Source organism: Pholis gunnellus, assembly GCF_910591455.1.
Source record: "Pholis gunnellus genome assembly, chromosome: 22".
Taxonomy (NCBI): Eukaryota; Metazoa; Chordata; class Actinopteri; order Perciformes; family Pholidae; genus Pholis; species Pholis gunnellus.
The window spans coordinates 1890793-1903834 of record NC_136549.1 but is presented as its reverse complement, the minus strand read 5'-3'; the positions used below and the strand labels follow the sequence as shown (position 1 = coordinate 1903834).

The following is a 13042-nucleotide window of genomic DNA, read 5'->3' as shown; positions in this document are numbered from 1 at the left end:
CTGTAACGTCATTAGCTTTAATGCTCGGAATATCCTGCATTTACGTGGTTAGCAAACGCTGGAAACACTTACAAAGTAAGGCTCCACATATACACTTGAACGTATTAGATGCGATTTAATAGAGATTGTATTAAGACACAAAACAGAAAAAAGTTCTGTGATGTTGTTAAAGATAAGATATACTTTATTAATTCCGAAGGAAATTCATGAGCCAGTTTCATTAAAGATCACAACAGAAGAATAGCAAAAAACAATAGAGTACAAATATAATGTATGAACAACAGAATAAAAGTGTCAAATAAATAATACTGACACCATGGTTAAATAATATGCAATAGTAATAAGGTACAACAAATTAAGATACAAAGTGAAATAAAAAAAGTAAAATACAACAACAAAATACAAGAGTAAAAATATAGATAACGACTTAAAGAATGTAGAAAAAGTGATACTAACACCAGTGCCTAATGGAAACTAAAATAAAAGATATACCTAATATTTACCTCATACCTGCCATAAAGTACCTCAAGTTCAATGTAAAAATACTGCTGAGCACCACGGATCCACTTTAGAGACCAAGTCACAGGAGTATTACAGAAATATTTTAGTGGCATCGTAAGATCACCGTAAATTAACCATTAAGCAACACATTAGAGGTGCCATTAGCAATGCTAGAAGGTATACATTGTGAGTGTTAAAATGCCATAAAATACATGAAAGGTCCATTTTGAAGTCATAATTGAACAAGTCCCCACAACAGGAATGTGGCTGATAGATCAGGAATGCTAAGGTCACTGTAATTGTATTGTGCTCAGCACAAAGTGCTTCATGCTATCATAATCTCCCATGCGCATTCTCAGGAAAAAAAAAGCCCAATTTGCTTGAATTTCTAGAACAGTTTTCCTGACCAAGCCCTCCCCATATCTCTTATCGTTGCCCTCAGCCAAGTGTGTAAGGCAGATAGAGGGAAACCCAGGAATCCACGCAGAATCCTCCGAACTCTTCGTCAAGTCACACCCATTTGCCATTGACACATTTTTTCTGAACTGAACACTTACGCACAGTGTATTGCTATTGTCACGGCTGACTTAGAAGCTCCTCGGTAGGAAACAGACTATTATATAAACAGACATGATTCACCAGGGAGCAGAAGTTGCCTTTAAAATATCATTCATGCTCTTTTACCAAACCGTGACTCTCTATATCTGTCGGTTGTGTTTTGAAAACCTGTTACAGTAGAAATAAGGCACATATGTCGCAGGTCTGAACATGTTTCTTCACAACTCACTTTAATGACTCAGATGAATCCTATGCAGCTTATTCCATCTCTTTAGAGAGGATTTATTCTTCACTGTGTACAAGCTCCCTCCTTCCTTTCTAACTCAATTGACTGATGTAGCAACACAATAGTGATACACCTGATCCTGCCTTAAATGCGGTTACGCAACATCAATTTCCAAGACAGCATGTCGAGCTGGTTGCTGACATTTGGACGAGTGGGTGCCTCTCCTGGTCTCAGAGAAGCTGCGCATCCGTGGGCAAGAGAGACAATAAACAGAGCCAGAGTTTCCATGAGGAATTCAAGGATGTGATGTTTGTTATTTGTCGTCTTGCTGATGCACAAAATCATCAGTAGGCCTGCCACAGAAAACTGAACATACAGAATAGATGTAAAGGCATGTTTTTCTATTTAGAATAGACAGACTACCATCTGGATGAACTAAATATTGCGTCTGTAACATGATAAGAAAGATGTATTAAACTATTTCACAAGAAAGTACATATATATCCAATTGCTCACAAATTGATGTTCTTCTGTATGACAATAAGGAACAATGAAAAGTATGCAAACATCCATATTTACATTCATGCTACACACATTCTTAGCCCAGCTAGCAACCCATAGCCCTGAGTGACCCTGGGTTAATGTAGCCCCTTTTCACACACAGATTTCTAACCCAGGGTTAGTCTAAGCCCAGGGCTTTATGATTCACACTGTACTTATTCTAGCCCTGGGTAAATGCTAGAGCTAACAGCTCCCTTAGCCCCAGGTTAACAACTCACTTGGCCTAGGCTAGTGCAGCGTGAAAAGCCCAAACTATAGCTGATAATGAAATGTTTCATTTTGGTTCACGCTGTACAAATTGTTCAAGGACATTATTTCCCGTGACCATCTTTGTTTGGATTAGGAAATACAGTAACCCCAGGGTGTCAATTTATACAACATGAATGTTTTGGGTAATATTGGTAAATTTTGTATTTCATATTTTACATTTTTATTCAAAATAATGGGTTGATATTTTGTTTGTGTCTCGAACAAAGACCACGGACATGTCAAGTTGTCGGCTACCTGCAGAGCTGCAGCTTAGGAAATGGATTAAAAACTAAATCATTAGCATGGTTAGAACAGTCTGAGGATTCTGGAAGTATCTTCGGCATTGCGATTTTGTTTGTCTTTTAAAGATCAAACGGGGGCTAAATCTGAGAATGGACAGTCAGAGGGAAAAACAAAGTGATTTAACTCCTCGAAAGCATTACATGTCACAAATCCTTGCTGGTAATGTGAAGCGCTGCGTGAGTGATATTCGCTCAGACAGATCCGTCAGTGATAGTTGCCAACTTCTCGCCCCCTCTGCTGTCGGCTCGCAGCTCGGCTCTGCTCAGGCCTTCCTTTGATCGTCTCATGTCGTGCCTCAGTCGTTATAACACCATCAGAGTTAGTGCCGCGGCTTGACCTGCTGGTGACACACTAATCCAGGTTTGGATGCATTGAAAGAATCCCTCACGAGCCAATTTAGGTCATGTTACCTTTGTTTTTGTATTCTTAAAAAATGAAACATGATGATGTTCACAGCCGTGTTGTCGTGTGTGGTTTTGACCTTCCTTGCTAGAGTTACGGCGGATTTATACACATTGAATGTTGCATCCCACAGCACAGCCTGCGCTGCAGTGGCACCTATTGATATGGCTACGATGACGCAATGATTCGTGATGTATTTCCCAACACAGATAGCTGACAGGAACTCATTTATCACTCAGACTTTGCAGTGGAAGCAGGTCACTTCTTTGCCGATTCTGACCCGTTTATGTAAGTGTTCCCTGGCTCAGTGAATCAGTATCCGCTTGGCTCTGAACACAGGCAGCCTGCCGGGTTTGATCTCTCAGTCGTGCACTGCTTTTACTTTTGTTTTAGGCGGCAATTAGCGAACATGAGAGCTTACTCTGTGGAGCGAGCCAACGTGGCACAGAGCGGTTGTAAAAAGAGGCTCCATCTTTGTCAAGTTTCCGGGACGTAGTCAAGTGATCAAAGAGCAGGGGGACCTTTGCTTGATTGTGCGGCGTTCTCTGGCTTGTCTTTGTTAATGTGAATCTTTGAACGGGTGAGACTGGGACATAGCCTGCTTTAAAGGTTGCATAAACACTGCAAATAAAGCGCTTGTCTCATTAGGATTGATAAAAGGCCAACGCCGACCACAGAAAAGCGAACTCTTACATGCATTTAAGGCAGGAGGTGTGTTGCCTGTTGCTATGCATGCGCTGTGCATGCACTCTCTGCATCAGCATTTGAATGATAAGCTGCTGGTTGCTGATGATGGTGTGAACTAGTCTGGCCGGAACCAGCTACCTGCTAGCCACATCCACAACAAGTAGACACCACGGACAAGATCATTTCAAACAGACGTCGCCACTCTCTGGTTCCCCCAGGTAAACACTCTTAGCCCTGTCAGCACTGTTGCAAGGCAAGTTTATTTGTATAGCACATTTCAACAACAAGGCAATTTAAAGTGCTTCACATAAAACCATTAAAAGCATCAAAACACAAGGCAGAAAATGAGATTTAAAAACAATCAAGAAACATTAAAAACATTCATTAGAACACTAAAAAGCATGCAGTATAAGAAATAAAATACAGTAGTAAAATGCAGAAATACAGGAAATTGATTAATATCCTTGAATCAGGTTCAATTAAAGGCAGCAGCAAACAGAAAAGTCTTCAATCTTGATTTAAAGGAGCTGAGGGTCTCAGCAGACCTGCAGCTTTCTGGGACTTTGTTCCAGATATGTGGAGCAGAACAACTGAACGCTGCTTCTCCATGTTTAGTTCTGACTCTGGGAAAAGAAAGTAGACCGGTCCAGACGACCTAAGGCAGGGGTCGGCAACCCGCGGCTCTTCGGCCCGTCTGCTGTGGCTCCCTGAGGCTACATCCACACTAATACGTTTAATACGAGTTTTAACTTAACAAACAAAAACTATCTGCGTCCACACAGCGTTTCAGCATTGTTTTCGAGATCCAGACTAAAACGCCTGAAAACGGGGATTACGATTGTATAAGTGAGCACTACATCACAGCCACGTATGAAGAAATACATTGAAGAAAATATATTTATGGAAAGATCGCATCAACCTGGATTCCAACCCTGTCGAGCAAAATAGTAATATATTCAAAAGTGGCCGCACTACGCGATTCGCCACTTGCATCTTCTGTCATATTACAACTTTCCTTGCAGTTGGGTGATCATGATCTGCAGACCTCCGCCCTCGGTCTGCCCTCGGTCCGCCCTCGGTAAACTGTCAATTGATAAATCCAAAAGAAGAAAAGTCACGGAGGAAAATAGAGAGTTTAATTCTGCGTGGACGTATTAATTTGCTTTCACTACTAACGATGCTGGCTTACCTGAATGCTTGATATGTGGCGAGAAATTTGACATCAAATAGCTTTTGTGGCTCCAGACAAATTTTATTTGGTGGAAAATAGGGCAAAATGGCTCTTTGGATAGTAAAGGTTGCCGACCCCTGTCCTAAGGGGTCGGGATGGTTCATAAGGTAGCAGCAGATCAGAGATGTATTTTGGCCCTAAAGTGCTTTATAAACCAACAGCAGGATTTTAAACTCAATTCTTTGTTGGACAGGAAGCCAGTGCAAAGACCTCAGAACTGGAGTGATGTGATCCACTTTCTTGGTCTTAGTGAGGACTCGAGCTGCAGCGTTCTGAATCAGCTGCAGCTTTCTGATTGACTTGTTACAGAGACCTGTAAACACACCGTTACAGTAATCGAGTCTACTGAAGATAAATGCATGGACAAGTTTTTCCAAATCCTGTTGAGACATGAGTCCTCTAATCCTTGATATGTTCTCCAGGTGATAGGAGGCTGATTTTGTAATTGTCTTGATATGCTGTTCAGGTTGAGGTCTGAATCCATAACTACACCTAGATTTCTGGCTTGGTTTCAGGTTTTTAACATCAGTGATTGAAGCTGAGCGCTGACTTTCAATCGTTCGTCCTTGGTACCAAAAACAATTACTTTGTTTAATTGAAGAAAATTCTGGCACATCCAGTTGTTGATTTCTTCAATGCATTTACCCGTAGCCATGTTGAGAGACTTTGAGAGGCAGTAGAAATTCTCCCAGTCTCGTATATAATGATATAGTTTCATTCAAAAAGAATACAAAATGGCTTGGTATTTTCCCAAAACACCGGAGCACTGTCATTTTTGGAAAACAATAGTTCTACGACGCCAAGGAACAATATTTATCAGGCTTTATATATACACGCAATATACTAGATATCCATTGATGGTTGTGGGCTACTCATGAGATTTGTTGAATGTTTGATAAGTGAAATATAGAATGTCAGCAGACGTATCTTGTAAAATAATCGTAACTAATTTTAGTTACGTAGTAGTTTTAAATGGCCAATGCAGATAGTTCTGGTTTTATTTGTCCAGGTTTTGCAATATTTATGCACGATGGAAGTGAATGGAATTTAGTTTTTAAAAAGTTGCTGTTGTGCTGTTGGAATTTGGCTCAGATAAGACCTGATGACAGCCTTTTCTTGACCATAAAACAGCAGTTAAAAAGTCGATATGGAAACTTTGAGGTACAGTATAAGTATGTGCTGATGACCAGTCCATTCACTAGGGTGGGATGCAGTTGAAAGCTCCTGGAAAAGCTAGTAAGTAAACCTTGAGTTAAGTAAACTGTTCATAGCTTGTGCCCCTGTTTCTATAAAGATATGTTGCTGCTGAATATTATGAATGTAAACTTCACCACAAATTAAATTCGATTAGCCAGTGTAACACCCAAATGATCTGCATGGCTAGATACCACTGCTTTTTTATTTTCCAATTTGAGTGAACCAACTCTTTAACTTTTGTGGGAACCAGCTTTCAACAGTAGAAATTGGTGCTTTAATGTGTTTTGGGGGGGTCAATGCGAAAAAGGCACATCAACAACAGCTTGATGCCGAAGTTTCCTGGCTCTGAACGGAGAAGGTTTATTATTCAAAACACATATATCATCCCAGCAGAAGCGAAGCCGTCTGAAGTGGCTGAGCTGAAGGACTTCATATACAAACATCCAACACCTGCAGGTTTGAGGAGGACTCATGGTCCTATGGGAGAAGAACGTCTGGTTTGCTCCTGTTTTTGAGAAAATCATGTGTCTAAAGAACACTGTTGAACAGAACACTTTATCCATGTTTTTTCCCTCCTGATCCGGCTGAAAACAGCATGTTTGCTCAAGTCTCCACTTAAGCAGTGCGTGGCCCGTGATAGAAGAATGTTACATTCCCTGCATCCTTACTGTCCTGGGCTGTTTCTTGCTCCCTGCTGATTATTGACAGCCACGGTTTGCATCGATACGTCTCACATTTCAGCAAGATTTTCCGATCATATTGGATTATTTAGCTGTGATTCCAGCAAAATAGACCACGCCTTATAGGAGCACACCCTCCACTTCTTCCTCCCTCCTTACACAAAGAAGTGACACAACCAGAAATGATGGATACAAATTGCATCTCTCTTAAAGTCACTGTAATATCTGTGTTAATGCATGAGCTGGTCTTTCTGTCGTGGGTATTTTGGAGTGAATCAGCCAACCTCTTCTCACTGGGTCAGGTTTATTCCATCAGTGCTGTAGTCTAATGATTGCTGCCCCCTAGTGAACCTCATGTTACATCAACAGAGTATACACTGTACAGCAGCTCCTGCTGACAGTGACTCTGTTATGATGCTTCCCATGAGGACCAGCCTGAGTTAACCCCCCAAATACCAAAGAAATACTAAACAAATACCATTTATCAGTTGGACAATGAAAACAAACATCACATCAGGGCCCTGTCTTGGGTTTTTTCAAGTAATTGTTGCGCAAGTCACTGTTGAGTCCCCATTTGAGAATCAATTCAGAGACGTTTTCCCACTATCGCGCTGTTTGCATCCTCTTGGCTGCGTCAGTGAGCTTTATTTACACTGCTTGTTTGAGACGACGTTCGACCGAAGTTTGTTGTCTCTGTCTGAGCTCACTCAGTCAAAGTTTGTTTGGCATGGCTGCTCACCAGTGCGGCGGTGTGTATGTGTGTGGGAGGAGGCAGCCAACAGGACAGTGCTCTGCCAGTTTTGTGGACAAATGAGGGATCGGATTGCAGTGTGGGAAAGACGGTGGCGAAGGACAGGAGTGGCTGATAACGACGGAGCGTCCTGGAAACCACCGTGCATTATGAAAGAAAAGTGAGATTCTGCGTTTGTGGCGTGATAAAAGCCCCTGTGCGGTTTGGTGTAGAAGAACTTTACTGGCCTGCACAGAGTCCTGACCTCAACTCATCCGACACCTTTGAGATGATTCAGAACCCCGACTTGATCTCTCAGCATCAGTGATGGACCTCACCGATGCTCCTGTGGTTGAATGGGAGCAAATCCCTGCATCCGGGTTCCAAAAGTCTGGCGGAATAACAGCTCATTGATGCCCCATGGTTTTGCAACAAAATGTTCAATAATCACATTTGATTGAAATGTTCAGGTGTCCACATACTTTTGGCAACAGAGTGGGATTCAGTGCCTTACTTGTGGACGCCTGATGACATGGGGTTAATATTATATTATAACACCACCTGGCTGTAAGAACAAAGATACAACTGGTTGCCTTAACAAGTGAAAATGAGACAGGTCAATCAACATCTCAACACTGCTCATGTCTTGTGTTGCAGTTAAACAAGATGGGTGTAAACTTCCTGTTTACATCGGCACCCACGTGCATGCCCAGTGTACGTGAAGAGTCACGTGATATTCCTTTTCAGGCGTTTTAGTCTGGACGGAGATGATCTCGAAAACGATGCTGAAACGCCGTGTGGACGTGGACCTGGCCTGAGATTACACATTTTTAACAGAAAGCCTGCGTTACAGGGGGCGGGCTTCTTGCAAGAAGAAGACATTCTCTATGCAGGTTGAATTATGGAAAGTATGAATTTGATTTCAGGGCTTCATTCAACTTCTAGCATTTCAAGCATTATTTTCATCAATCACCTATGGTCACGAACTCTGGGTCGTGACCGAAAGAACGAGGTCGCGGGTACAAGCGGCCGAAATGAGTTTCCTCCGTAGGGTGGCCGGGCTCAGCCTTAGAGATAGGGTAAGGAGCTCGGACATCAGGAGGGAACTTGGAGTCCAGCTGCTACTCTTTCGCATCGAAAGGAGTCAGCTGAGGTGGTTCGGGCATCTAATCAGGATGCCTCCTGGACGCCTCCCACTGGAGGTTTTCGGGCACGTCCAACTGGGAGGAGACCCCGGGGAAGACCCAGAACACGCTGGAGGGATTATATCTCCCAGCTGGCCTGGGAACGCCTCGGGATCCCCCAGAATGAGCTGGAACATGTTGCGGGCGAGAGGGAAGTCTGGGTCAGCCTGCTTGGCCTGCTGCCACCGCGACCCGACCCCGGATAAGCAGAGGAAGATGGATAGATGGATGGATTTTCATCAATTTGGCTCTCACAAGCCACACAACTTTTATGATAGTGAAGTAATAAATAAATAGAAAAAAACAAAAAAACAGGATAAGCAGTTAAAGATATTAAATTAAATTAAATGTAATCCTAATCCTAACCCTAACCCTAATAAATTAATAAATTAATATTTTACGTGCAATACAATGCAATACTTTACTATTTAATGGCACAGGAGACATGACAGATAACTGACACTGTCATATTTTCCTATCTGTGGTTGTCTTCCGCCGGTGTTATGGGTAAAAACAAATTAGTTACAAATCAGGATTTACGGAAGTTTACTGTACACACAGTCTTCTGCCACATTGCAGAACTAGAAGAGGTCAAATTACAGCAGTGACATACAAGACATAGAGTGTGTTTGTATGTTGTTTATCATTCACCACAGAATACAGCCCAGCTATCTGCATGCGTGCAGCTCAGTGAAATGACAGCATCAAATGAAAGCATTGCTGTGACTGTAAGCATCTGCTTTGTCTCAGCATCTGGGGAATTAAACTAATAGGTGCACGGCCTGCTTAATGAAGCGTTTTCATGTGCTATGCTTCACCTGAGCTGAAGGGAAGTCGGCAGCTGGAGAACAGTGATGTGCAAGAGGCCTTAAAACCACTTCCTGTGTGTTGGTTAGTCTGCAGGAAGTCACATGGTTATCACATCCTGCAGAGAGTGACTTGGTGCTCTGATTGGGCTGCATGTATGAAGAACACACAATCAGTGACAGACTTCTTTTTCTCCATTCTTAGAAATAAAAGGTTTCAACGTTTAATGACAATGATTAACAAAAAATAAAGGCAGTTAAACTGATAATGAAAATAATTAAGTGGGGTTGTGTGAGGTACTCATCCATTGTTAGTGTTTGAATATCAGACTATGCTCTCTTCAAAGCTAACAGACTACTTTGATGAAAACAGAACATTTATATTGCAGCACACAGGAGTTGCTGGTCTACAGCTGCCTCCATCGGTTAAGTTTGTGTGTTTGTTTAAAGGGTTTGTTCAGACTCACTAAAGTCACACAATAACACTAACTAAATAACCAATCGAGGCAGCGGTAGACTAGCAACTCCCGTGTTCTGCGAGGTAAAATTAAAATTGTTGTCAATGGAGTCTGGTCAGCAGTACATTGCGTAGTTTCTGTGCTGGAGCTCCTGTCTCTTTCTTTAAACTGGGGGCGTGCCGACCATTATCTACGGCAGGTAATTTACTGACTGTGGATAATACAACCCCAGATCAAAAAAATCAAACTGACTCTTTAAGTTGACGGCAACATTAGTTTTTATAGCAAAGACAACTTCATCACGTTGTGTCTCCTGGTCCAGAGGGAGAAGTCTGGGAGAGACTGAGCTGCTCTTGTCTTTGTCTCTCTCTCTCTCACTTGCTTTCTGTCTCTTTGGCAACTTGTCAGAGTGTGTGGTTCAAGGTTACAATACAGTTACCGTCAACTGACCTTAGTGGGACTCCATGTTCACAATCCGGTCAGAGTCGCTCGTTATCTCCTGTTCACATAGCTTTGGTTGTCAGAGGCCGTGCTTATCAGAGAGCCGCTCTCTCAGATAACTGTGTGAGAAAAGAGGGAGACGAGTTTTTTACTAAGTGTAAAACCAAGCTCTTAAAGAAAGATGCAGCATCCCATGCTTTGAGATTGTTTTCAGCCAGAGAGTGATAAGCACTTCAGGTCAGAGGTCACAGCGCAGGAAGTGTTGGAATTATCTCGAGGCCGTTACAGTGCTGACAGCCAAGGACGGGCCACGCGGATGTTGGCCCTCAGGCCTCCCTCACATCCCACTGACACGTCATCTGGCCATCCAAAGTGACACCGCAGCATCATGCCAAGGTTTTCTCTGGCCTTACTTGGCATAATTCAAGTGTTTCACATCTAAAAGTTTAACATTTTTCCGGTAAACGCTGTATTTTCCTCACTATTTTTCCATACTCTGCTTGCTGCTGAAGGTTGCAACCAGAGTGACGACTGTCATGAGGGGAATCATCTGACATAAAAGAGATGGAAATTTGGATTTTGGGAAATTGTTTAGCAACAGAAACTAAGATTAAGCAGTTTTGTAAAATCATTCTCATTGACATTAAATGTTTCTGGAAGCTGTAAAAGGACGTTCCATTAATAAAAGTGGTTCAGCACTATGGCTGTGTGTTTAGATGTCTAGAAAACTTTTGACAGATTTTAATTTTGGCCTGAACTATGCCTTTAAATCACTACACATGTTTCCAATACATTACTCAGTCTAGTAACTCCTTTAGTTAAACACATTAGGGCTGGGTCTTTTGTTAAAGTCCAGCCTACAACACAAACAGAATATATTATATTTAAAATTGTACAGACTAACAGGCCATGCCAATAACAAATGCACTCAAACAAATCCGTTTATGACATCAACTTGAATGTAATTATTGTCTAGTTGGGGGATTTCACAATTTTCAATTGTTTTTGAAGTACATCTTACCTTCATAATCACATCGTACTCACTTACAAACAATCATGCATTACTTCACCCTCCGACTAAACAAACAAAATAAAACTGTGGATTCAGAGGTCCCTTCTCTAAAGCACAATCGATTTCTAAAACAGATCATCCGTCACATCCAGTTTGTGGTAAGACTTGCAATGGCCCCTGTGGTGGACATGCCTTCTATGCAACCACAGAGAGAAAAGGTTCAAACTGCACCTCAACAAAGCACCAAGTTCAGTTGGTTTCCTTGGTCGAAATAGTAAAATTCACACATCAAATTAAAGGGCCAAACAGCCCTTTTGGGTTAACATAATTCTAATATTAATCATCCATCTTTATTTATCAACTGTGACCTAAGTGGTAAAAAAAAAAAAGATACAAAGCTCAGGGAGCATGACTTTTGACAAGCAATGAATTTAAGGGATAATCATTATTTTTTAGTTATCAACAGTATGTTGTCCACTGAGAGACTGTTGCGTATGGAGCAAATCTAGAATATAAGAATATGAAATAAGAATAATGAAATAATATTGTTCTTGGATGTTCGTTTTAAAATATAATAGTCCCACTGATTTAGTTGTTGTTCCCCTTCAATTTAGTGTCACTAGATTCGTTAACACCGTTAACCCCTCTTGCGACGGTGCTGTTGTGTTTCTTGTAGGTGTTGGTCAGACTTTTGGCCCCTGAGCTGGTTTGGCTCCTCGCACATGGGACATTCCTGCCGAGCAGCCCCTCCCTGGCGGTCCCTTACTGCGCAGACTCGCGGCTCTCCGCTGTCAGGGCAAGGCGTACTGACAGTATGGCGGCGGGGTGCAGCTGGAAGGATGCTACTGTCGCCCGTGATGTGTCTATCGCCGGTAGGACGTAAATGGACAATTGAAGGCAAAAAGAGAAGAGGATTTAGCGAGAAAGGCTTGTCGCCGTGATCTCCAAAGATGGCCAGGCTCGCCGACTACTATCTAGTGGTCGGTTACGACCTCGACAAGCGAGGTGGGTACTTGAGTTAGCCTGCCCTGCTAGCTTTAGCGGCGTATTATTAGCTGTGGGTAAACAGGAGGCTGGGAGGGAGGCGGGGACGGGACGGGCCGCCGCTCACAACTGACCCACAATAGATGCTCCAGCTGGCATTTCGCCTTCAACTTTATGCCGAGGACGCGCAGGCCTCACGGGATTAGTGTACTTAAATGCTAGCCTGTCAGCTGGTGTCCCACATTTCTGACGGGGAGACACGTTGAATGCACAACACCATTGCATTGCTTAGCTTCCAGGCACACTTTAGCTGTAGCAAAAGAAACGGCCCTACTCTATTGACAGCAAACTTGGGCTAACTTTATTTGCTAAGAGCTAACGTTAGCCGGGCTAGCTCTAAGGGGGGGCTGGCTGCTTGGTCGGCTGTGACCTAAAACGGATTTATTCACAGTTTCAGCTGCATCTTCCCCAGTTGTCTACAAATGTTACAACTGCAACCTTCTCCATTTAAAAGTACATTTTAAAACGTCACACAGACTCTGTCGGACAGCGAGTTGTCAGTGCTGTGGCTGCAGGGTCCTGAGCAGTTACTTGAGGACTGTCCGACCACGAAAATCCTGCTGATTTCCGCTTGGACTTTATTTCAGGCGTGATGTTTCAACTGGAAATCGATGCTTCTCCTCGGCGGAGTTGCTGATTGTTTTCTTTGTCTGTGTTTTGTGTGGATTAACCCAGACGGCTTTGCCCCTCCCTGAGCCCCCTCGGACCGGAGCTCTGTTCCCTTGTGTTGTCGGGACGGGGTTTGGACCGTTATCTGAGCCCCCCCCCCCCC

General features: G+C 42.8%; 1 protein-coding gene across 2 annotated transcripts in view; it reads left to right on the top strand.

The window, feature by feature from the left end:
* Positions 1-12055: 12055 nt before the first annotated feature.
* Positions 12056-13042, top strand: part of sbf1 (SET binding factor 1) — a 60181-nt gene continuing 59194 nt past the window's right edge. For both annotated transcript variants that reach the window (XM_079183885.1, XM_079183884.1), the window contains exon 1: positions 12056-12231. In XM_079183885.1, coding sequence (XP_079040011.1) covers positions 12177-12231 — 55 coding nt within the window. In that variant the 5' untranslated portion in view covers positions 12056-12176. The remainder of the gene's footprint in view (positions 12232-13042) is intronic.